At 30.2% G+C, this 27,307-nt stretch overlaps 2 protein-coding genes across 3 annotated transcripts; both read left to right on the top strand.

The window, feature by feature from the left end:
• Window positions 1-11,149: 11,149 nt before the first annotated feature.
• On the top strand, window positions 11,150-12,963 carry LOC101204061 (protein ALP1-like). The gene has a single exon (XM_004143964.3). The coding sequence runs from the start codon at window positions 11,234-11,236 to the stop codon at window positions 12,683-12,685; it is 1,452 nt and encodes a 483-aa protein (XP_004144012.1). The 5' UTR covers window positions 11,150-11,233; the 3' UTR covers window positions 12,686-12,963.
• A 2,293-nt stretch (window positions 12,964-15,256) lies between these two features.
• LOC101208238 (serine/threonine-protein kinase tricorner) lies at window positions 15,257-24,871 on the top strand. Of its 2 annotated transcripts, XM_011661695.2 has the most exons (14): window positions 15,260-15,520; window positions 15,631-15,847; window positions 17,930-18,104; window positions 18,396-18,479; window positions 19,351-19,592; window positions 19,773-20,016; window positions 20,390-20,469; window positions 20,992-21,076; window positions 21,713-21,844; window positions 21,930-22,043; window positions 22,938-22,982; window positions 23,271-23,355; window positions 24,181-24,234; window positions 24,330-24,871. In XM_011661695.2, exons 2-14 carry the CDS (start codon window positions 15,666-15,668, stop codon window positions 24,407-24,409), a joined length of 1,602 nt encoding a protein of 533 aa, XP_011659997.1. In that variant the 5' UTR covers window positions 15,260-15,520; window positions 15,631-15,665; the 3' UTR covers window positions 24,410-24,871. The 2 variants fall into 2 exon arrangements, with proteins under 2 accessions (XP_031739407.1, XP_011659997.1); XM_031883547.1 differs by having other exon boundaries at window positions 15,257-15,847; window positions 18,383-18,479; window positions 19,472-19,592.
• Window positions 24,872-27,307: the final 2,436 nt, after the last annotated feature.

Genomic DNA, 27,307 nt, shown 5'->3' on the forward strand with positions numbered 1-27,307 from the left:
TTCTACTCTTTTTTTTTTCTTTCTTTTTTCTAAACTATTAGGAACAAATTTGTAAGTGAACCAAATTTCAAATTTCAATTACATGCATTTCTTAAATTTGTTGGAGATGTAAGAAGCTGTTGGAATCCAATAATAAATAAATTCTTTTAGTAAAGGAATAGGAAGAGTTAGTGAATGAAGGAAGAGGAAGAGTTGCTTAAAAAATAAAGATTTTTTCTTCTTCTTTTTTCTTTTTTATTTGTGAGAACTAACGATTTATTGAGTTACCTCCAACACCAATCACATATTGAAGAGCTAAAAAGATATAGTTAACATTGAATTCTCACGTTCAATAGGAGGTGAACTCAAATAAGGAGATTCAAGCAATAACAATTGATCGAAAACTTTATAACTGGTTTTATTTGAATTAGGTAATTTATCATGATTACACAATTAAATTTTTAATTTAATTACCTTCGATCAGCTCTATGTTATAATTCATATCAATATAATTGTGAAATTAAAATTTTGATGTCAATCTCAACCTCGTTCTGTTTTGTTAATTAGCTTATATATCTAAGAAATATTAATTCAATAAAAAAATGGTAAAATATTAACAAACTACTATAAATTGATTACAATAATTAGCAAACTATAAGGACTATTTGATTAAAAAAAAATAGTGGAGCTGTAATTTCAATAAACCTATTATTTATAAGTGGTTTGTGTATATTTTCTCACTTTTATAATGTTGTTTTGGTTATTAAATTAAGCTTGGTTAAATTAACGTAACAAATCTCTGGTTATACGGATGATATTACAAAACGACTAAAATAAATCTTTTGAAAGTATGTAAATCACAGATAAAAAATAATAAAAATTAAAGTAAATATTTTAAAAGTACACAAAAATAAAATTTAAAAAAAAAACCCAAAACTAGATTTATTGTAATTTTTCACTAGAAAACAAAACTAAAACTAGTAAAATTCTTTATTGTTATTTTATGTTTCGAGTACTTCCTATTTTTAATTATTATTTGCACTTATTTACATGTTTACAAGTGGCGTGTTACCGTCATAAAAACTAATTTATTGAAACGTAGCATATACTTAAAAAATGTTGAAAATGAACGTCATATTTAAATAAATTAATGCAAATTGTTTTACAAAATCTAGAACGATTTGGTAAATTAAATATATGAAATTTGTATATTGAATTTATAATATACACTTAAAAAAAAAATCATAACACTACTTGCATAACCATTCTCCATACACGTCTTGTCATAACATTATCTATATAATCATTATCTTAAACATATACTATCATAACACTAGGTTTATCATAACAAACTAACCCTCCATAATTCAATCCTTTTTCCAATACGATCCCTTAAGATTTATAGTTTAAAGATTAAAATTGAACATAAAATTTGAACAGACTCTAAAGTGTAAGATAAAATAAAACATATAACGAGTAAAAAGACGAAGAAAAAACCTTAATATATGAAAAATTCATATATATATATATATATATATATATATATATATATATATATATATATATAATATATATATATATATATATATATTTATTTATTATTTATCTATCTTCCTACAATTTAGAGTGGAGATTTTTGAATCCATAACCTCTTTTTTTTTTTTTTGTAAGTTAAATTGAATTAACGTTTGGTAAAGTATATTTGTTAAAAAAAGTTTAATAAAGTTTTTATATAGCGGTAAAAGATAAAGGTTCCAACCACTTTTGAAAGGAAAATAAATAAAATTGATGATTTTATTTTTTACATTAATTAAATAATTGTAAAGCATAAATCAATAATAAATACTTGTTTAAAAAAATCCAATATACATAAAAATAAATTTAAAGCAACCAAAAAGTTTATCTTAAAACATAGGATAATTAGTTTATAAAGGAAAATCGTTTTAAATTATAAAATTATTGAAAATATTTATAAAATATATATGTAAAAAATCCACTGTCTATCAACATCTACAAGTGTCAATGAGTATCTTTATATGACATATGATAATAATTCATTAATGTCTATCAACATCTCGAAGTGATATTGTGTTATATCTAAACATTTTGATCCATTTTGTTATATTTGAAAACAAAAGAAGGTCTAGTTTCCTCTTTCAAAACACTAACAAAAAAGTGACCTAGATCCAACTCACACGAAGGTTACTCGTTCAACCTATTCAATGACGATAACACCAAGAGAGAATGAGTTCTCTTATTTATTACTGAACCGGGGACAATAAGGAAACCTAAGCTGGTGTATTGAACTTATTTAGAATTCAATAAACCTAATGTGTGCAGGAAAGAAAACGTGTGATCAAAATTACTGCGTTAACGTAATATAGGGTGGGATTTATAATTATGTAAAAGGACAAAAGGAAAAAGGAAACAAAATTTAATAAAACTTGAAGTCAAAAAAACAAAAAGTGATTAATGTTTTCGCACTTTATGAAGAAAAGGTAAAATGATAGTGAAATTTTAGAATCAAATCAAATAATTTCATCATTATAAAGTAATACACAAGTGGTATGGGAAGGGATACTAAAAGCACAATTTCGTACGTGCAAAGCACTTTACACGTGTGCCATAATTTGAGTATTTTTTTTTCTTTTTTAGTTTTATAATTTATCACCACGTTTTAAATGGGCTTTTCTATTTTTTAAAAAAATTTATATTTTACATATTTTAATAATTATTCTCTTTCTTTAATAAAATTGAGAGGCCAAATGTATTTTGGTCACTAAGATTTTGTCATTTTTCAGATACATAACTTATTTTTTTAGTCATAAAATGTTGACTAAGTTAAATTAAAGCTATGATGTGACTTCACATATTATGGCATAGGTTTGTTTGTAGTTTGAAATAATTACACTTTAAACTTTTTAAATTGTTGATAATTATCTTTGAACGATACAAAATAAATTATTTGAGTAAATGTATGAATGATCTGTAAAGAATTTTTGTAATTGGGACTATAAATGATCTCCCTTGGATCACCAATCAATTTAATTGGAGACTATTGCACATATAGGAATTAGATTCAAAGTATTAGCATATATAACAACATTTGAAAATTTTTAAAAATATAACAAAATCTAAATTAAAGAAAACTAATGTAACTTATTTTACGAAAATATGACAATTTAATAAATTAAATATATGAATATTCGTATATTTGATTTAGAATATAAATTTTTTAAAAGTAATAATAATAAATAACTTTTGAGGTAATCCTTTCCGAAACACATTTATAGTAACACTAGAATTATCATAATTTTTCTTTTTATAACTCTTTCTCTCCCCTAAAGGTACCATTAGAATTTAAATCAATACAACTATTAAATCATTATTCAAAATGGTATAATTAAAGCTCAAGAATAATTGTTCCAAGATCCTAGAAGAATTTGATTCACACAATATATAGCACGTTGTTAAAATGATGAACATATCATGGTACATAATATTTGGATTTATGTACCCATAAACATTAGGTAAAGTGGGTGTATTTAAAATATTAATATTTGTCAATCAATCACTAATGGATTGAAGTAAAAGGGTAATTTGATGTAAACGTCATACGATGACATAGAGGAAATAACGTCACTTTAATTATTGGAAGGAGTTTTTTCATTTAAAAATTAAAACTAACCCACCCTATAATATAATATTACATGCACTTCGAATTTTGAGACTAGGAAGTTGGTTGTTATAGTTGAGTTATCGTATAGTTTATACTTAAATTATAGATTAAATTAGTTTGAGTTATAATTAATAGTATAGGTGTGAGGTGTAAACACGGTAAAAGAGAACAAAAAAAAGTGGCAGACGTAAAATAGTAAAAACGGTAACAAATAATAAAATTTTTGAAGTTTGCACATTTATTTAAAAGCTCTATTTGTTTATTGTTTTTACTATGAGTGATGATCGAACGGTTGGAATCAATTTTTCGATCAAACCGCCACTACACCAACTATGGTTAGTTTAATATATATATATATATATATATATACATACATAAATACACACAATTTAGCGTTAATAAATTAATAAAAACCTACGTTGTGCTCATTTTTGCAGCTTATCTTATATTGTAAATAAGGGAATTAAACTCCATATCTTATATTATCATCAATCACAATCACATCTTTTGACATGTGGGTCCCATTATAAATTTATATATATATATATATATATATATATAGATAGGTAGATAGATATATGGACGTGTTGTGTTATGTGTGCAATTACTTTTATAGCTTACGATTGAAACTTCCACCCTTTTATCTTCTTTGCAAATGAAAGATTTAGGAAAGCTTTTTTTGGATAGAACTTTCCACCTGGAACTTACGTGGCACACTTTATCTTTGGTTATAGAAATTTGATTCAAACTTGAAAAAAGATTAAGGAATATATTCATCCAAAGTCTATTTAAATTACTTTCGAAATTTCTTCTTTAGTTAATATACAATACATCAAAAGTTACTTTTAAAAGGCTTTCACAAATTAAATATAATCTCATCCTTTACCTCTCTAAATTATACGTTCGAAGTTCAAATTGTATCCTTTCTTACCTAAAAACACGATGTTTTCAAAAAGAAAGTATAAACAACGTAAAAGAAGAGTCGGGTGGACTTGTACATTTGATTTTTGCGCCTAATCTTTTTCTAAAATGTAGACGAGACCACCTTACTACTAAAATACATGTAAAATTTCTCGCGAGTTTACCTATACGAGTGGAGCACGAAATAAAGTCAAATTGAGAATTTAAGGAAATTAGAGATTCCCGTCGTGACCAATATATAAAAAGAAACATTTTCAAATACAAAACTCAACCGATTTAAAATGCAAAGCTCCATACATATACTTATCCGACCGTTGAAAATGAGAATGATATACAATATCGTCATTATATATACCACAGTCCTCCCCAAGTCTATACATAAGATATGCTGCTGCTTATACAATTAACTCCCAACCATGAAGAAGTCAGTCTTCCTCCACATAGAGAATTGAAGCATCTATCGCACACACTAACTCCATCTTTTGTTTTGCTTTTATTTATCAAAATTAAATAAACAGATATCTTAATATGACGTAATTTTAAAAAAAAAATAAAAAAATTGGATGGTCATACCCAAATTAATTACTACTTTTAATAATTAAACAAAGAAATCACACCCATTTCTAAAAAAATAAAGAATAAAAAATTCCCCACTTGAAATTTGATTAATAAATAAATAAAAAATTATTATAATGAATAATAAAATGATATATGTAAAAGGTCAACCCCCAGGAGATGTAATTTAAATTAAAGCATAAAATAAAGATGAGTTTGAAATTGTATTCGTGAGGTAAAAGGGGGGATTCATTTATGAGATCTGAGAGGTACGTAAGCGATCCCCATTAAAGGCATGCCAATTGGCAATTGCGGCCTCAATTGTAATTTGTGTGTTTCACGTCCCCTTTTTCTTTCCCCCACGTGCTTTTTTAGGTTTAATAATTCCGGCCCTAAACTTCAAACATTTTTATGCATTTTTATTTTCATTTAAATCAAAATAAAATACCGCAAAATTACACGATTAACTTCATCTTTTCCTAATTTTCAATTAATACATTGGATAGAAAAAGTTTGTATTAGTAATTTCTTAATTCTCTCTTGGTTTGCAAAACAATTCATTTATAATCATTTGTTGAATTTTAAATAATAACTATATGTCAATCTTATCAAGTTTAACGACTAGTTTGTTAATAGCAATGACAAAAGAATATCAAACATTTTATTGTGAATAGATGATGAAAAGTTATTTTTTAAACAAAGTACACCTTTGAGAAGAGATCAGAGTTTTTTTTCAAGTATAATTGGAGAGATAAAATTCGAATAACGAATAATAGAACATTCTCGTTCTCAATATATTCAGGTGTTAGTTTAAGTTAAACGAAACTTTTGGGAAATTAAGATATAAGAATCAGATACACTTATAAAAATTTGTAAATTTTTTTGTCAAAACTAATTTGTAAGATTTAAAAGTGGATGATGGTGCACTATGTTTATAACCGTTGTGATCTTAAAGACAAATTTTTATTCACTTTTGCAAGCAGACTAGTGAAATGATCTTAGAAGAATATGACAATTAATTTTAGTAAAACTTCCGTTTCTCAAACTTGACAAAATCATTAGCCAAATTTAAATTGAGCTCTCAAAATCTATAACTGCATACAATATTGTTAACACAAGTCTATTGCTACTAAAAATCGTCTCCATAACATATAGATTTTGTTATATTTACAATTTTTGTAAAATGTGATATACATATATGTCATCCATCATCGTTAAAAATAATAATTACGTATATTTTATTAATTTGAAGTCTTGGCCAAGTTGAGAGTTTAAAGATGTCTTACCAACTATCAACCATTTGGTTAATTCCATGTCAATTTTATTATTTTTAAAAACAATTATAAGTATTTGGTTAAATATTATTAACCTTCCAATTGCAAAATTTATTTAAGTGTCTATTAAATAAAAAATATTTCAACTCCAATTTCAAAGTACTTCCGACTTTTTCCCATTTTAAACAATATAATAATGTATACATTTTAGTTTGTGATTTATTTTTTAAAAAAATTAAAAATAAAAAAAAACTAAAATATTCATATTTTATTCGTGATAGATATTTATATCACTAAAAAGAAGTTTGATTTGGTTTCAAATTTGACTTTCAAAATTAAAATCAAATACAACGTTCGATTTTAAAAAGATGATCTAATTGATGTGGTTTGAATGACTGCCTTTACTTTCTAGACTTCATATTTCAAATAGGTTCAATAATTACATCGTTAGGTAGTAAAGTTTGAGGACTAAAGAGTTACAAAATTCGTTACAAATCAAAATTGAAGAACTAAATAAAAAGACTAGTAAAAATATTTTAGCTTAAGTTATATAAGAAACCAAATAAATAAAGTTTAACATAATGACACACTTGAAAAATTTATACGAAAATGACTTTCCACGAGAATCTCCATATAAAATTAAACGCTCCAAAGACTTTCATTAAAAATATTTGTAACGAATCAAAATATAGAACAGCATAAAAAAAATAAAAAATAAATAAACTTATTTCGTACTAATCAACTTTATTATTTTATTGGGTAAGGCTTAGTATAATATGTGTGTATATATAAAATATTGGTTGATGGAAAAGGTTGGTTAAGTTGAATAGGGAGTCCGCCCTAAAAAAAGAAAGGTTGAATAGCGAGTCAACTAACTGCACCCACATGCGCTATTCATACTTTATTATTATTCACTTATCTAACTCTTCTTCCTCTTCCAATATTCTAGTTCATTTTTCGAGTTCGTTTTGATTGGTCAACTTAATATTTTTTTATTAAGGTTACCTTTAATAGGCTTTCTTGATTTTTTTTCACACAGATATTGATTTTTTTGTGTTAGATAAATTTTTCGTTTGATAATATATTAGATGTTTGAATTTATTATTTAATTTATATAATGATGGACTGCTTGTAGTAATGTTTTTTAATAAAAACAACAAATATATAATTAAAATGTTTTAGAATTTTAATATCAAGTTTAGCATTCAACTACCTACGTATATTGAATATGTATTTTATATATTAGGTCATTGTAATGTTATATATATTAAATTTGGAGCTATATGATAATTAATTTTTATTTAAAAAAGAATCCAGCTTTGTGGTTAGGGATAGATGTACATAGTTGTTAGGTCGTTCTCATTCCTGTTTAGTCATCAACAAAAAAAAGTTCCTCGACTTCTTTCGTTTTTTTTTGTTTAATCGATATTCTTTTAACTTTGAAGTTAAATAAGCCTATCTAATACTAATCATCAAATTTGATTTGAAATTATTAGATTTGGATGAATAAGCCATCCAACCAAATGGGTCATTTTTATAAAGAAAATGTATGATTAATAGAACAAAACCAATTAATTGGTTTTTGTTTGTTGCTTCTTTTTTTTCTTTTTTCTTTTCATTTTTTTTCCTTGTGTTTGAAATATTGGAATTGTTTTTAAATTAAATTTGGGTCACATATATAATATTATAGATGGGTGGTTTTTCTTATAAACAACAAATATAGATGAACCACAATAATTAAAATATGAATTAAAGGCTTTTTTTTTTTATTAGATTAATCAAAGGCATTTAAGGCTATAGTTTTACTTTTTTTTTTTTTTTGAATAATTAGAAAAAACCAATTTGATGTTTTCCCTCTGAATGATAATGGATGTGTCCTATTTGTTACTTAAAAGCCAAATCAAATTAGTGGATCGATCTAAACTAAGATGGACTCAAATGAACATTGCTCATCCATAAACTCCAAATGTTGTAATATTTAAGTTTGGCAAAAACTTCAAATGTTATATAATTTAAGATCTTTCATTTCAAATCATGCATGAAGATGTTACCACTCGAAGTAAGTAGAGGCCCACACAAATGCTACTCACCCCTGAACTCCAAATGTTGTAATATTAAAGTTGAAAAAACTACAAAGTTGTATAGTTAAAAATTTATCGTTTTAAATCATGAAGATGTTATAGTTTAAACAAAAATAGAGGCTTAGAGGAACACTAATATTCTCTAAACTTCGAATAATGTAACATCAAGATTGAAAAATCTATAATGTTATATAGTTTAAAATTTACAGTTTAAACAAACATAGAGACCCAAACGAATACTACTCGTCTCTAAACTTCAAATGTTGTAATATTTAAATTAAAAAAGATACATAGTTTAAATTTTATAATGTTAAATCACGAACAACTAACATTTTAATCTTGTATATTTAAATCTAAAATTTTCATGGTTTGTAATACGAAATTTTATAATGTTTTATTTAAATAGGAATAATATCATAAACTCTCCATTTTAAGATTTTGAAATATTTATTTAGTTGAAAAGAAAAACGAAGATTTTCCCTAACAAAGGAAAATACAAAATAAATAAATTTCCCTACAAATTTCCAAGTGAAAATTTCACCATATCAAAAGTAAACCTTGGAGAAGAAAATTAAAATAGGGTAAAGAAGAAGCCTTGGTTAGCAATTATTACAATATTTTTTATTTTGGATTAAAATCCACACTTTCTTTAATTTTTTTTTAAGATAACAATTTAGTCAATTTTGTAATAACAATTCAGTCATTGTAAAATTTAATTAGTTTATGTTATAAAATTGAATATGAAAATTTAATGAGACATTTTTACCTAAATAAATCAATAGACTTCTTAGAAATTCAATCACGGAATAAAATTCAATCTCTATATCATAAAATACTAAAAAAGAGACTAAATTGTTACAGGTAAAAATTCAAACAAAATTAAAAATACAAAAAACTATAGACTAATTATGTGTTTGAACTACATTTTCAAGTGTTTAATTTAGAAAATAAGTTATTTTTTTAAAAATAAACTATTTGAAAAACACTTTAAACAAAATTTTAAGTGTATTTAAAATTATTTTTAAGAAAAAATTTAAACAAAGATGAATTTTTTGATTTTTTTAAAATTCAATTCAAACGCATTCTATAAAAAATTATGAAAATTTAATAATTGAAAGTATTGTTTAAGTTAATTTTTTTTAGAAAAATGGAAATAAAGAGAAAAAAAAATGAAAACGATAGAATATGAAAAAGAAAAAGAAGAAGCTTCGTAGATGGTGAGCCATGCGAGGGCAACGCGCCTAGTGGTCCGCGTGAACGTGTTTCCTATTTAACCCGAATATGATTAAAAACTGGAACCTTCGGCTCCTCCTTCCTCTACTCGCTCGATCGCTTAACCCTTCCTCTCCCCTGACCGCGTAGATCCCTTACCAAAAATAATAATAATATACCCAAAAAGAGCAATTAGTTTTGGGTTTATTTTATTATTTCGATTTTATATTTCAAAGGTTTTAAATTCGAGTTTTATTTCGTTCAAAGTTTTAAGACTTCATGGTATTATTTTTTATTATTAAATAATCATTTTTATTTATTTATTAATTTTAGTTAATTAATTTAAAATAATTATGATGTAAATTTTAAGTTTAATTTCTCTCACAGAGAGATAGTGAATAATATAATTAATTGTAATTCTTTTACCTTGATTATTATATATTAAAATTAAAGAGTAAAAACGAAAAGGAGTTTTGCTCGTGAAAACATAGATGAAATTTAATAGAAACTAAATCCAAAATCGAATGACAAATAGTATGTTTTTGAATGTTTAATCTTAGAACAAATTGTAAAATTCTCTTTCAATTACGAAGAATATGGACACTCGAACTTTTACGAGTTTTAAAGTACTTATCTTCAAGCTCATAAAGTAAATTCTAAACAATAAAAATTAACCCCTCAAACTTGTACACTTTCTACTATAATATAAATTCAAGCGTTCGTCTTTAACACGTACATAAATTTGAGCATATAATTACAACTATCATAATACTTTAGAAGTAGGTACATGTAGCGATTAGTCAGTGTTAGTTTTTCCACCAAACCACCACTGAACCTACTATAATCGGTTTAATAAATATTCAAATCAATCTCATCTTTAATTCTTTAGAAGTCGGTCGAGTCCTTCCTCTTCTTTGACCGTCCGCCTTCAATCCGATTAGCTTTTGGCCTATTCCACTTAGTCCAATTTTAAAAGAGTATTTTAAAAAATAGCAAAGGGATTAAAAATAGTTACAAAATATAGCAAATAAAAACTTCTACCAACCTCTAAAATTTTGGAACAATTAGAAAATTATATAAAATGAACCTATATGTTTTGAATAACAATAAGCGATTATTTAATCAAGTATGACGAGAAGTTTTCCAATAAGCCCTACAATAAGTTTTAAGAACTCTTTGGTTGATAGAATCTAAAATTTTGTTATAAATGTTTATTAACGATAAAATCTAATATATATATATATAGGAAATATTGGGAGTAATTTTCCCTTTTTATAATAAAATTGGCTCAATTTTATAAAAGAGAAAAGAAAAGGAAAATGGGTCCAATCTCTCCAATTTCAAGTCACCGTCAAACAATCCTCTACGCGTTCCCACTTACCCACACGTTTCTTCAAACACACTGTTTTCTTTTATTTCTTTCTTTGTTCATATATATATCATCATTTCTCCTCATTTCTCATTCTCACTTCAATCTTCTCTTTTCACATTTGCTCAACACAAAGTTATTCATTCATACCCACTTCCATTTCATGGAAATCTCCTCTTTCCCATTTCTTAATCAAGAAGAATTCTTACCCATCTTCAATCTCTTCTCCGAAATGGATAATCCCACCGCCACTTTCAATGTGAATCCAACATCTAAAAAACGGCGAAGATCTGACCCAAATTCCGATGACTTCAACAGTTTTTCTTTCACTGATGAAAACGATGATCCTACTGCTGACCCACTACTAAAACTCCCCTGTTGGTTCGATCCCCAACCCGAATCTCAACAAAATTGGCTCATGGACGCCCAAAAACCAAAACCCACCAACGATTTCCATCTCTCCGATCAAATTCCCAAAAAACCCCGCCGTGCATCGCCGGAAAATCCCTCTCCGGTGAAGAATACCCCCGCCGGTGGTGGAGGAACTCAGCAGCGACGGCTATGGGTGAAAGACCGATCCAAGGATTGGTGGGATCAATGCAACCACCCGGATTTTCCCGATGAGGAGTTCCGACGAGCATTCCGGATGAGTAAATCCACATTCGATATGATCTGTAAAGAACTGGATTCAACGGTGATGAAAAAAGACACAATGCTTCGTGTTGCGATTCCCGTACGGCAGCGTGTTGCCGTCTGTATATGGCGGTTGGCTACCGGAGAGCCACTCCGATTAGTTTCGAAAAGATTTGGGTTAGGGATTTCAACTTGCCATAAATTAGTTCTGGAAGTTTGTTCAGCGATTCGTAAAGTTCTAATGCCGAAATTCCTCAATTGGCCAGATGAATCAAAATTAACCAAAATCAAACAAGAATTCGAATCGATTTCAGGAATTCCCAAAGTGGGCGGTTCAATTTACACAACACATATCCCAATAATCGCACCAAAGAACAACGTAGCTGCTTATTTCAACAAACGCCACACAGAACGCAACCAAAAAACTTCATACTCCATCACTGTTCAAGGCGTCGTCGATCCCTCCGGTGTATTCACCGACGTTTGCATCGGATGGCCGGGATCTATGCCGGACGATCAAGTTCTTGAGAAATCATTGCTTTACGAAAGAGCAAGTATGGGGTCATTGAACGATGTGTTCATCGTCGGAAATTCAGGGTACCCATTAATGGATTGGTTGTTAGTTCCTTATACTGTACAGAATTTGACATGGACACAACATGGGTTTAATGAGAAAGTTGGGGAGATTCAGGCGGCAGCGAAGGCGGCGTTTGGGCGGTTGAAAGGGCGATGGACTTGTTTACAGAAAAGAACAGAGGTGAAACTGCAGGAGTTGCCGGTGGTGCTGGGAGCTTGCTGTGTTCTTCATAATATATGTGAAATGAGGAAGGAGAAATTCGATCCGGAGCTGAAATTTGAGGTTTATGATGATGAAATGATGCCGGAAAACAACGGGTTGAGATCGGTGAGTGCGATTCAAGCTAGAGATCATATTGCTCATAATCTTCTTCACCATGGAATTGCTGGGACAGGATTTCTTTGATGAGATTGGATTTTGATGAACAATGAAGAATCTATATATAAATATATATTTACATTTACAATTATTTGTTCAAAAAAAATTAATAAAAGAAATATTAAGATTTGTTTATTTGAAAGTATACTTGTAATTTGGAGGGAAGATTTGGTAGCTTTTAGGGTGATTTTAGGGGTTAGTGGTAGTGTTTTACATATTGAATCAAGAGAGAAAGGGATGTAATTGAGCAATGTCTCTTTTTCAATCTTTTTTGAATGGAAGATTAGATTACTTTTCTTTTATAATTTGGGAGTTAGATTTTGTTTTCTTGATCATGGAAAAAAATTGGATTGATAGGTACATTTGTGTAATGAAAAATTGAAGATGTGGAATACAAACAAGATTGTGTACTTGTATGGTGTGTAAAGAGAATTGTTTTGTTCAGTTTTGTTGTTTATAACCAACTATAATCGGTAGGAGTTAAAAGAAGAGGTTTGGTCGGTGTTGGTTGAGAAAAATACAAATAGACACATTTTTTTAAAAAAAATCAAAGGCTTAAATCATTCTAAACCGACCAATCAACCGACAAAGGATCGGTTTGCAATTCTTCATGGTCAAGATTGGTTTGAACATTTACTAAATCAACCATAGTCGATTTAGTGTCATTTTGATCGGAAAACCGACTCTAACCTACCAATACTCACCCCTAGTTGTTTATAAAGAATTTTTGTTTCACAATGAAATAAGAGGAATGTCATTATACTCTTCCAAGCTAAATGAAATGGTTAGGTCCCCTAGTTTTTTTTACTCGATCTTATAATTATTTTCACCCTTAATATGACTAGTTATATATATGTGTGTGTGTGTGTGTCACATTAGATTAGAGAACACTAATTAGGTATCCAAGTTTTATCCCTATTGAAAGGCTTGTACTTGCCGAGGATGGGCCAAACCACTTAAATAAAGCCAATGTCCAACCTATTCTAAAATGGTCACTCTATATGAGTTGGATACATACGATCGTATAATTTTGGACTTCAAAACATTAATATCTAAAGTATGTTGGTAGGTATGAAAATGGGTATGAAATCCAACACCAAAAATAAATAAGTATGAACATAACAAATTTGGTAGCATTTCGATCTAAACTTACAAACTTATATGAATTTATGATATGTTTTGTACACTTTCTTATAAACCTAATAAATTGATTGTTTTTTTTCCGGTTCAAGAGTGGTGGGGTTGGGATTAAATTATTGATAGTTAGTATCTCTGATAATCTCATGAATTGCTTACTAGTTATATACACATTTGTGTTTCTTTTTACCCAACAAGCGTTAGTATAAAATCCATAAGTTTAAGATTTGATACAAATTTTGGTCTATGTGACTCGAACAAAGTTCAACATAGTTTTAATTTAATTCGTCTATTTTTTTAATTTTAAAATTTTATTTTACTGTATAGTCAACTTCACAAATAATGGTTCTCGTGGTTAACATATTACCCTTTTATTTATTTATTTAATTTTATTTATATAATAGTTTGTTTTGTGTTCAATCATATTAGTTCATAGGTAACGATTAGGCTGCACCTAATGCATATAAACCGACTCTTCCAAACACGAAAAAGAAAACAATTTGACTTAACTTTTTAAAAATATTTTTTTAATGAGTGAGTACAACACACAACACACATGAAATTTTTTCTAATGACAAGTTAGTATTACTTCTATTGATTATTTGACACGTTATTAAATGATTTGTAACTTTTTAGATATTCATTGTGTTGACTTAAGTAGCCATCAATAAATAGATGTAATGTGCATACTAGAAATTTCCTCCGAAAATTTAGTGCCCTTACCTGCATTTGTGACAACTAGCAATGATCTCTATATTTGAGTGCTTTTATAATATTTTTAATTGTAGTTTCGTTTGTTTTGCATTTGATGGAGTTTCATGATTGACTAATTATAATGTTTTACCGTCGAAGCAATCAAACAAAATAGTTTAATAACGTAAAAAAAATGTTCACGTTTGTCTACTTTAAATTTGATTCGTGTGTCATTTTAATAAAATTTAATCCATAATTTTAAAAGAACAAATAACTAAAAACATAAATTAAAAGATTAAAATAGTCATACTTTAACATTGTAACGACTAAAATGAACTAAAATTAAAAACAATATTTAAAGTTTGACATTTTTGTTCAAAAAAAATACAATTGAGGTTTTCTAGTGTTTTCTTTCAATCTAAATATGCATAAACACACACTTAGAATCTTTGTTTTTAACTTTTAATGTTGAGTTGTAATAGCAGAGAAAAAGGTCGCCATTCAAATTGATAAAACAAAATTTCTAAAGGGGTGGATATCAATATTAAATATGTATGGTTAATTTAAAGACAATATGTAATCTATTTAGTTTAATAGGAAGAAAAATACTCATCCTATATTTATATGTTAGTTTATGGAGAAGGAACAATTTAATTATTAATACAAATAAATTTGAAGACTTCTACAAATATTTGTCAATATGGATATTCTTATTCATAAAATTAAAATCTCGATATCAACTTCTACAATGATACTAAAGTAAAAGAATGGACATAAATTCTGGTACAATCTGAACGCTTGTAGATTGTTATGTCTCGAAGTTTGGTTGCAATGGCAATGAATGATGCATCTCAATGAAACAGAGAGAGAGAGAGCGAAAATGGAGGACCGTGTGGGGCAGTGCCGCGTGGAAGGCCATTGCCAAAGCTGGGGAAGCAAGAAAAGGATCGAATCACCATTTCCCACATGTCAGGTCAACAGAATGGATTTTCAAACGAACAAAAAAGTCGTCAGCTTTGTTAATTTCTTGAGGTCCCATTCTCCTCTTCTTCCTTTTCAACAAATTTTACCTCCTACCCACATAACAAAACGGAATTTCAGACAACATTGAGAGAAAAAAATTCTGGTTTTTTTTTTGGAAGAAAATCATCAGGAGAAACTGAAAAAAGGGGGATATATGGAGAATCATCAGGAGGTTGAAGGTGAGGAGGATGATGATATGGGACCCACCACCGTGGAGGAAGAAGAAATTGGATTTGTGGGTTCGAGCTTGACTTTGGAGAAGGTTGCTGCAGCCAAACAGTATATTGAGAATCATTACAAGGCTCAAAGAAAGCACATTCAAGAACGCAAAGAGAGGTTTGAAATCTCCCTTTTAAATCTGTTTCTTCCACGATCGCCTTCTTATTGGTTTCTTTATTTGTATTTGCACGTGTTTGGGAGTGATTAATCAGGCTTGCCATGTTCAAAATCAATCGAAACATGCCTTAATTGGTCAAAATTAATTTAATATTCAATTTTACGCTTTTAAATGTAATTTCCATATCATATAAATTGGTTTAGAATGACTAAGAATGTGTTTCCAAATGATTTTCGTCATTTTAGAATCACTCTCAAAACACGTCCTCAGAATAACTCGTATTTGAAGTTTACTTTTAACATATCACCTGTAATGGTTTTTGAGTCGATGTTCATTTTCTGTGATATCGTTTTTTTTTTCACGTTTTTCTCACATTTAATGCATTTTGGGAGATGGGTTCTGGATGGCTGTTTCTCGTATTGGTTCTTTGTCGTTATTGTCATTGTTATGGTCATTATGTGGCAGCTACTAAATTAATGCCTTACAAATGAACTTTCTATATAAATTATGTGTTACTTATTGCATAATAGTTATAGATTAGATAAGATAGGTGTATAATTGTGGAAAAGTTAAAGGAAGAAGAAGCTTTTAGCTTTTGACTTTATTCCTTTTTAGGGTGTATAGGATCCATTTGTAGTGCACTTTCTTCTTTTGTTTTGTACGGTTGCATTTTTTCATTTGCTCTTAATAAAAGGTGAAACATTATGTGATCCTTTTAGTATCTAAAGTGCATGTCACTTGATTTTTCAAGTAACAGGAACTGCATTTTAGTATGTTCTTCATTTGTTGTGGAACTAGCAGAAGATATACTATGTGTTTATGCAATTTATGGTACTTGAAAGAGTGTCTTTCTTCCTCCCTTAGCCCTTCAAAGGATGAATGCTGGTAGATGCAAGATGCTAGAATAAGTTGATGAATTGATCGCTCGATTATAGTAATCGAGCATTTTTGTTTGCTAAGACCAATTTGGTTTTTGAAAATTATGCCTATTTTCTCTTAATTTCTTGTCATTGTTTTCATTGTTTTTAAATAAAAGAGTTGAAGTTTTAGCTAAATTCCAAAATAGAAAACTTTTTTTTTTTGTTTTCAAAATTTGGCTTTTTTTTTAAAAAAAACATTGGTAAAAAGCAAATAGCAAATCGAGAAAGAGATGGAAGTAGTGTTTATAAGGTTAAATTTTAAAAACAAAAATCCAAAAACCAAATAGTTATCCAACAAGGCCTAAGTGATATCTAGAATTGTTTGCATTTTTCTTCTTGCTTTCTATTCATTTATGCAATTGAGAAGTGTTTGTTTGGTGGAAGAGCCCCTTGAACTCAACTGAGTGGGCATGAATTGTTTTAACCATCAAATATTATAGGTTCAGACTATGATCTACAAATTTCTACCTAATAAACATGGGGTCTAGAATTCTGGCACATAAGTTGTCTTGTCTCTTCTCATATTCATTTGAGAGTGTTTGGACTTTTACTTGTTCACATTGTTGTTGACCCCTCAAGTTGGTCAAGTCCAAGGCAAGAGACTACTATTTAACCATACATCTTTTAGATACCTAGATTAGTATAGGGTAGGGGTCTACGGGTAATTAGATATTTAGACAGTTACATGGTTATAAATAGGAAGTTGGTGAGGGAAGAAGGGGGAATCAGTTTGTAGGTAGTTTTTCTGCACTCTTCCTTGAGAGAGAGGATAGGCAGAGAGGGGTAGTATTTTACTTGTTCTTAGTTATTTTCTGCATTTTCATCTGATCTCAGAATTGATAATCATCAATTCTTCTTTGTAATAGTGAAGTTTATATCAACTGTATAAGAACACATCTTCTTGGTGTTCTATCAACATCCTTGTTCATGAAAAGTTTGGATCTAACATGTTTCCCACCTTTGGGGCATAAACTCAGTGAAATGTATGATATTTTGTTCAGCTCTCATTTTTTCTGTTGCTTGCTTGACATATTGTTCCAGTGAAAATAATTTTGGAATTTATACTTGCATCCATCTAGGTTGTTGATTACATTGAGGACTAAATTATGGATTTTGTAATAGATGAGGCATGTTTCTCTTAACTTATTATCATATTTGTAGGCGCTCCGTGCTTGAAAGGAGGTTGGCATCTTCAGATGTCTCAGAAGAAGAACAAATTAATCTATTGAAGGATTTGGAGCGGACAGAGACTCAATACATTCGGCTGAAAAGGCATAAAATTTGTGTTGAGGATTTCTACCTTTTGACAATTATTGGGCGAGGTGCTTTCGGGGAGGTTGGAAATAGAAATTATTCATAGTGTGGCATATAATTAGGACAATTTCTTGTAAAGATTCCAAATGCTTTCTCTGTTCAATCTTATTACTATACATTTATGTTAATATCTCTTAAGAACTAAAATGATTTATCTGATTGGATTAAGACTACACAAACAAACATGCCCACAAGTTGTTTGCTATGAATTTTTTAGTCAAACATGTTAAGTATTTTCGAGATTTTCCATTTAAGTTTTACTTTCCTTCTGGGAGTTAACATAGTTTAATGTATATTCAGTATTATTTTACAGGTCAGACTTTGTCGGGAGAAGAAAACAGGGAACATATATGCCATGAAGAAGCTGAGAAAATCAGAAATGCTCAGCAGAGGACAGGTAAGATCTGACTTGTATATTGTAGTTTCAACTTCTAAATGTTTTTTAACTCTATGAAATATCTCCATTAAAATTTTTTCATCCCATGTTTTGGTGAATGCTTTTTCTAATAGATGTTAGAAAATTCCATAGATGAGAAGAAAGGTTAACAAAGCAGAAATTGATTTTTCTTCCTCCTCTGTAATTCTCTCTTTTTTGGGTAAATATACCAGTTTCATTTGTTAAAGAGAAAATTTAAATTAGATATTGGGAATGATCTACTCAAGGTACCGACAATTCTCTACTATTAGATATGGTCTGTGGGGTTTCATCAATTTCCCAGGAGCCTTCCATCTTTGAAGAGAGATGAAGTGGAATCATTTCCTGCTGCTCTTTTTTTCAGTGTGTTTTGTGTCCTATAGTTCTGTTCCTGTCGATGTAGGCTTCATTTTTCTTTTTCTTTATATAGAAAATCAATTCTGGCCCAAGATACTTCTTCTTTTGGAATGCTTAAAAATAATGCAAATAAGGCATTGGCTTGCATTTGATAAGCACTCATTCTGGCAAGTAGAATCTGTAGAAAGTATACTATAATAAAATAAATTGGTTCCAACTCCCATCTGATCACCAATCATAATCATTATTGGCCTCGTAATTTCTTTTGTATAACTTGTTGTGGTGAACATGCTTCTGGAAAGGACAATCCCTTTCACTTGATTTTGAAAAGTTCAATTTCAGAATGGCTATTTGCACCATTGTGGAAAAGATGTCAAGTTACATGCTTTTTCAAGAGCAATGTTGTTGAATCTATTCAATTATGGAACATTATAGCTTTTGTGCTATGAGAACGTTCGGTTTACCTTCTCTCACTTGTCAGTTATTTACAACATAGGTTGAACATGTCAGAGCTGAAAGGAATTTACTTGCAGAAGTTGCAAGTCACTGCATTGTGAAACTCTATTATTCCTTCCAAGATGCCGAATACTTGTATCTGATCATGGAGTATCTTCCAGGAGGTGACATGATGACTTTACTGATAAGGGAGGAAACTTTGACGGAAACTGTGGCCAGATTTTATATCGCCCAAAGTGTTTTGGCTATAGAGTCAATTCACATCCATAACTACATTCACAGGTTGGTTCATTATGCTGGTGCACATTCACTGATGAACTCGATTGCATCTATTATACCTTCAAGTCATTATGCATTTCTGAATAGATGCACAATTTCTTATACATAATAGATGTGTGTGGGGTTATGTGTTTTTACACAACTTTATAATGTGCTTTATGCATAATTCATCTAAATTTTCAGAGACATAAAACCTGATAACCTTCTACTGGACAAAAGGGGTCATATGAAACTCTCTGATTTTGGTCTTTGCAAGCCTCTTGACTGCACAAATCTATCTGCTATAAATGAACATGAAGTCCTTGATGATGAAAACTTGAACGACACGGTGGATGTGGATGAGAGCTTTCCAGGTAAAAAAAGCGGGAGGCGCTGGAAGAGCCCCCTTGAACAACTTCAGCATTGGCAGATTAACAGAAGGAAACTGGTATAAGAAAAACTCTCTTCAGTTCAAGAACTGTGAAGTTCCATAGATATTTGGTGTTTTTTTTTATTTCCTTTTCAGTAACATAAGCTAATTTTTCAATTAACAAGCTCTAACTTTAGAGAAAGGAGAACCCCAGGCGGTAGGGTCCTAGCAGGCAACTCCTTTAGTTTTAAGAAACTAATAGTACTCCTGTTTTATTTATTTATTTATTTTGATTGTCAGCACCTTCATATCTATTTATATTTTCAAATTTGACCATAAAAATTCGTTAGAGAATGGAGATAGAGAAAAAGTAGCATTCATTTTCACAGATTATATTTCATGGTCCTTTGTTATCATCTTACAGTTCTATATTTTTGTCTATTAATATTAGGCATTTTCCACAGTCGGCACTCCAGATTACATAGCTCCTGAAGTATTGTTAAAAAAGGGATACGGTGTGGAATGCGACTGGTAAGTTAATCCAATTTGACTGCTTGACATTTTCCAATGAAATTCTCTGACAGTAATCATTACAATGAATTTCCTGCTAATGCCCAAGAGAAATAGATAGATGAAAATGTAAAGATGCAAGAGAAAAGAGTTGATTACTTTCTTTTCGTGCCAACATGAGCATAGTTCAAGTGACGTGAACTTGTACTATCAACCTCAATATCTAAGATTCAATCTTTCTACCCCATATATTGTCAAACAACAACAACAAGTTACTCTCTCTTCCTTGTGCCAAACATCATCAGAATGTTAGACAATTTCTGATCAATTAAGTTAGCCAAATTCTTTGTATTCAACTTACAATATGGTTGGACAGTGGAAATTCTCAATTATGATAATCTTGTCATTCAATGAGGTTCGTTTGCTTCATTGGTCTCTGTACCTATACCTTATTGTGTATTCATTTTTTTCTTAGGAAGAATCGTAATTGCTTTTGCTTCAACGTCGTCATGAGAACGAATTCTTATACTATCCTGGTTGCAGGTGGTCTCTTGGTGCAATAATGTATGAAATGCTTGTTGGTTATCCACCATTTTATTCTGATGATCCAGTGACAACATGCCGAAAGGTTAAATCTAAAATTACATTTGTGGACTTAATTATGAATAGGACATCTGGCTTTCCTTTTGCTTTTTTTTTTCTTTGAATAATGTGACCATTCCAGCTACTCATTTGGGCTCTATTCGTACTTATAGTTGATGATTCTTTTTAATAAGAAACTAGCAATAGTTAATTAAACCAGTCAAGGATTCAAAGGAGGAAGCCCATGGTAAAAGGAAGTTACGAAAAATCCCTTCCTATTAGTACATATAGTTTATAGCTATCATGCTAAGTGGTCTATTCTTTACCTTTCATTTTCCTTCTAACTCGTGGTTCAAATTAAATTAATGCTTGTGCAAGACCCTAGTTATTGCTATATTAGGATTATTAGTATGGTTATTAGTAAGGGACATATTAGTAAATAGTTAGTAAGTTTGTTAGGACAAGGTTATAAATAGATGGAGTGGGTTTGGAGCAAGGTGTGAAGAATTTTGTGGGATTTTCTTTGGGAAATTTAGGAGAGACTACCCCCTCTTGAAAGGCTAGCTTATCTTGTTACTTTGTTGCCTTTCTTATAATATTACAAGATATTTCCATACTTAAGTGTTCTTGATGGGAGGCATTAGGTATCCTAACAGCTTGCTATTGAATTTTGTTATATCAGATTGTGCATTGGAAAAATCACTTAAAATTCCCTGATGAGATAAGATTATCACCTGAAGCAAAAGACATGATCAGTAGGCTGCTTTGCGATGTCGAGAGTAGGCTCGGTTCTGGAGGTGTAGACCAAATCAAGGTCAGCATATAGTAGGTTCCCCAAATTAGATAGACGCTGATGGTTTATTCTTATTGTTCTATATATTGACAAACAAACATATTAGACACATCCTTGGTTCAAAGATACCGAGTGGGAGAAACTCTATGACATGGATGCAGCGTTTAAGCCCGAGGTCAATGGGGAACTCGATACACAAAACTTTATGCAATTCGATGAGGTGAGGTCAAGATAATCTTTTTTTGTTTAAATCTCACTCCATGGATCCATTATTGTTTCATGGTGACCGACTCTTAATTGTATGAACATTCCTCTAAGGATTGGACATGATTTCTAAAAGATAGCCTCTCGAGTCAAAGAAGAGGTTCTTAAATTGTGTTGTAACTGCATTTTAAAACACATGTAATTAATATATTTACATGAATTCATTTTGGGACTCTTTAATGATAAAGAAAGTGAACATACTATATGTTACAAGATATACAACTTACAATAAGTCGCTAGTCCCCTGAGAAGCTCGGATACAAATATGAGACATGGACATGATACAACATTTTTTTAAAAAAATTAGGACACAGACACGTGGAGGGCGTGTTTTTGAAATATATGTCATTTTTATACCAAAAGAAAATTCAAAGTAAATAGGTTGATGCATTTATATGCTTAAAAAGTTAATTTGATGTATTTCACCCTTAAAATTTATTATTACTGTCATATATGTGCCTTTTCAGTCTACTTAACTAGCGTTCTATATATATCTATCATATTTGTTGCACTAACAAGTGTTCGATACTTGTCTAGCAAGTGTCCGACATGAACATGTCAAGCAAACTAAAGTGTCCGTGCTTCTTAGATAGTCACTTACCATTGTAATCTAGTTCCATTCAACTCATAATTGACAACTATTTCATTCAAGAAATTTCATGCAGTTTTTGTAGATAATGTGCTTTGGACTATACTATGATCACGATAGGAGATAATCTCTTACATGCACACAGATACAATAAAAATAAAAAAGAACAAAATAGATCAATCATGTACTTAGATTGTTGGCAATAACAATCTCTCCTCACCTAGATTTCTAGATCCTGACAATGGTTCTGCTGTGACATAGGTTGATTCACCGCCAACTAGATCTGGATCTGGACCAATAAGGAAGGTACGCAATTTATTATCTTGAGCATTAACGGATGCAAGTAATAAAAAAATACACCTTTCTACATGAAGAGCATCTTCCACTATTAAGTTAACAGTCTCCATCAGTCATTCTTTGTTGTTCTTAAAATTTATGATATTTCGCACCATTGCTTTGAATGAAATATTATAAACCTATCTAGTATTTACTCTTCATTTCAATTCTGTTGTTTACGTTACTCAGTTGTTTTGAACTTTTGATAAAGTCATAAAATTATTTGATATCTTATTGTCTCCACTGACCTTTTGTTAGATGTTGTTGACTCCCAAAGATCTCAGTTTTGTTGGTTATACATACAAAAATTTTGAAGCCGTAAAAGGGCTACGCCATTCATTTGGTAAGAGATCTATATCTTTCTCGATTTCATTCTTGAGTGAATCATCTTCCTCCCACGCCTCATCATGTAACGTGTGTAACAACCTGTACTATGTGATGAGCTTATGCTACTGTGCATTTCTCTTGTTCCGCCATGGATTTGGCCTAATCCTTCCAAGTTCCAACTGATGCATCACTTTTATGGTTAGCGTTATAACCTCTCTTAGATGTACTATATGCCAGCATTTCTCTTTCAACAGGCTAGAGCTTAAATGCTTTTACGCTGACCAAAAATGGAACTTGCATACTCACTGCAGTGCAAAATTGTTATAATTTACCATTTGAAAAGCATTTGCTTATCAAGTTATCTCATAATATGAGTTGGCTGCCTGGATGCCACAAGCGAATTCAAGAAGTCGGATCTAACTCGGTTGAAGTAATGAGTAGCATTACTTCGATTACTCTTCATATTTTTTAAATGAATCTCATTGAATGTATCCCGTTCGTAAGCGGCAGATTTCAATGACGCATATCAATTTTTACTTCGATTACTTTTTAAGTATTCTCTTCCCTCACTTTCTGCAAAGCTCACAGGTTTACATCGTATCACGTGAACTCGAGTATTGTTAATAAATGTCCCCCATATATCAACAATTAGTTTGTCCTCTTCTCACTTTATTAAGTACTTGATTCTTCAATCTGTTGAACAGTGACAAATTCTTACATGAAAATATAAATATGCACATGCTTATATGTATAATTTGATGTTTTCTATGATAATGGATTGAGTTGAGGAAACATGCCAGGACCTTTCCTGACATTCTTGTCTGTCCAATTCCTATTTCAGATGTGAAGTCAAACACTGCCCCTATTCGAACGTCGTCTGTTGACTCAACTAAAAGTAAGAAATTTGATCAAACTATACTTGTCAATTCCAACTCGAGCTTTGAAGTTGTTTTGCAAAAAGCTTCTTACCAACACGAACATCTTCTACAGGTGACTCGGCATTGGATAACTACTCAACAGATGACAGGGAAGTCATATTGGCATCATCAATGGATGCTTTGTCACAGTAAAAATATCGAAGAGGCCTATCTGAAGAAGATAATGGCTTATACTTAAAAGCACCTGTTTATTTTTTCAGTGGCAAAGGAATTTCAAAGTTCCAAATTGTTTTGAAAAGTTCATGTACAGATTTTTTGGTTTAGGAACTCAAGATCTCCCCCTCCAAATGGCTGCTTAGGAGTGGTGAGATTGTGAGTTTTTTGTTCCTGAGGCCTTGTCTGCCTAGGTTGGCTGATAAAAACTAGCCTTCTCTTGTGGCAGTTTCTTGGCCCTTCTTTTTTTGCCTCATTCTTCTCTCCCTTTGTATTTGAGAAATTGTATTGCTGCATTAACAATCCATAAAGCTTTTGGTGTCTATTGTATCGTTTTCATTTTTTTTCACAAGTTGTTCATAATATCCCCTTCTGTTTTTGGGAAACAGGTTCGCTTTTATTTGTGACAAGTTGAATGTATAATTTTGTTCCTGATGTATACATCATGTTCCCTTATAACTCTTTTTTTTTGTCACCTTCCTATTGTATTGTTTTTTAGTGTTAAAAGAAAAGATCATGTAAAGAGATAAATGGTTATGGTCTTACATAGTGTCGTGATATTGACAAAAAAGAAAAAAAAAACACAAAATGGAAATAATAGAGAATCGATACAAAGATTTACGTGATTCATTAACAATATGTTAGGTACATCCATCTTGGAGAGGATGAAAACAAAAAGAAATTAGATTACGGATTCAGAGAATATGTATTAGAGAGTTATATGCCCTCTAAAATCTATGGTCAAAATCGTAAATAATATAAACACAAATACAATTTAAGTTTTGAGCAACCAGGATGTGTCGTCCCTAGACATGACTACGCACTTGGTCATTTAGAGTACTAGATAACAAAACTAAGATATTTCAATCGGTAGAATAATGATGTAGTAGTCAGTGTATATTTGCTGTATTTTACCTTTGTGACTAATATGTGGGTCAATAATAACTCAAACACTTATTTATGAGTGACTCCTGTTTATGTTGTGAGTTTAAAAGGTTCATCCTAGGTTATGTCTACAATGTATGGTGCTTAAATGTCAAATGTTTAAATAAAGAGGTGACAAAGGTTGAAGAAGGACTAAAGTGAAATAGATATTCAAAGTAAACGAAAAGAAAAGGAAAGTAAATGTTTGAAGATATCTAGTAAGCCATATTTGCAGCTACAACTTCCAATTCTAGTATGCTTCCAAATATTGACTTTTATTAAGATAACTAAATTGAAAGTTTATTGTATTTTCTTTCCATAATATTTATGACTCATTCATGACTCATTCATACCATGAATGATGAGACCAATTAACCTTGTAGTCAATTGTCTAACACTATATTTGTTTTTCACTCTTCTACACCACAAAACTTAATTTTTTTTGAGGTCAAACTTATACATTTATCTAAACTACTAGGGACTATAAAAATATTAGCTACAAATTGGATCTCGTAGGTACAATTTGGGAATGAAGACATAAGACTAGAGTACCATTTTGGTATGTTTTTTTAGAGTGGTTCAAATTAGTTCTAGTACTTTCATTGTTCAATTTTAGTCATTGTACTTTTAATAAACTTAGTTTAGTCATTTGTACGAGTGAATTTGGATCAAAGGAAATAATTGACGGGAAGAAGCATGATATTGGTGAAAAGTGACAACTAAAAACCAAGGTGATCTTTAAGAGAAAGAGTTGGCTTGAGCTTAGATCCAAACCAATATCCTTGCTGGAGGTTGAGATTGAGACTGATCATCACCAAATGCCTAACGAGGTATGTTTGACGCATGCCCAAATTCAAAGAAACACTTTAAGTATAAGATATAACTAAAGAAAGATGCTCGACCAAGGTCTACTCTAGTCAAACATGAAACCGGGCGCACCCTATGTCGTGACATGTATTAGCTAATTATCCTAAGGTGACTCGAAAACCCTAGGTCAACATTTTTTATAAATACAAAACTATAACTTCATACAATGTAAATTCAATCGACTCTAAATCTCCTTACGACTTTCACACTCTTTAACTTTATGACTCAAGCATCAGAGTGTATGTGGCAAGCATCACACAAGTGTGCAAGTTTCATCTTTTACATGTCACATTGTTCTCTTCTTCAAACAAATCCACTATTAGTGTCATGTGAATGTCAAATATGTTTGCCCCATTCAAAATGTGGCATCATCCTTACGTTTTTTAACGAAATTAATCAAATAAAAACAATACGTCCATGCATAAAAATACATCACCACGTTTCAAGATTTATAGTAAAAATGATAATATTGCAATAAAGTTTTTTCTTTTAAAAATCAACCGTGAAGACTAAACTTAAGATTTACTAAAACTGTAACAACTAAAATTAGGCTTAAAACTAAACAGTTTGAAAATACAACGAACGAACAACATGTTATTGAAAAAAAAAACCCTCATATTTGTAACGTAAGTTCCATACATTAGATTTCTCAATCTTAGCCAACTATCTAAAGCCTCCTATTGTATGACCACCCTCCAATATATAATACATGTACATAGATAAATATATTTGAACTTTGAAGCATATGCATATATATATATATGAAGCAAAAATTATTAAAGAACAATTAAAGGCATGGAAATATATAAAGTGAACTATATAAAGTAAGTAATAATTAATGTAACATGTTTGGTTTAATATGAATTAATCACAAAACAAAAAACGATGGACAAAAATAGAAACATGTGATGTAGTCTTAATTATTATTATAAAGTACTAATTTTCATAAACCCGGTTCAACCGGGTCGAACCAAAAACTTCCGAAAATACTCGACTCCCAAAACCAAATTTAATTTAAAGGCCAAATAGTAGCATGGGCATATTCGTAATTTAGCACTGCCAATTTTCATTGCCGATCAAAGCAAT

Source organism: Cucumis sativus, chromosome 1 (assembly GCF_000004075.3).
Source record: "Cucumis sativus cultivar 9930 chromosome 1, Cucumber_9930_V3, whole genome shotgun sequence".
Classification (NCBI taxonomy): Eukaryota; Viridiplantae; Streptophyta; class Magnoliopsida; order Cucurbitales; family Cucurbitaceae; genus Cucumis; species Cucumis sativus.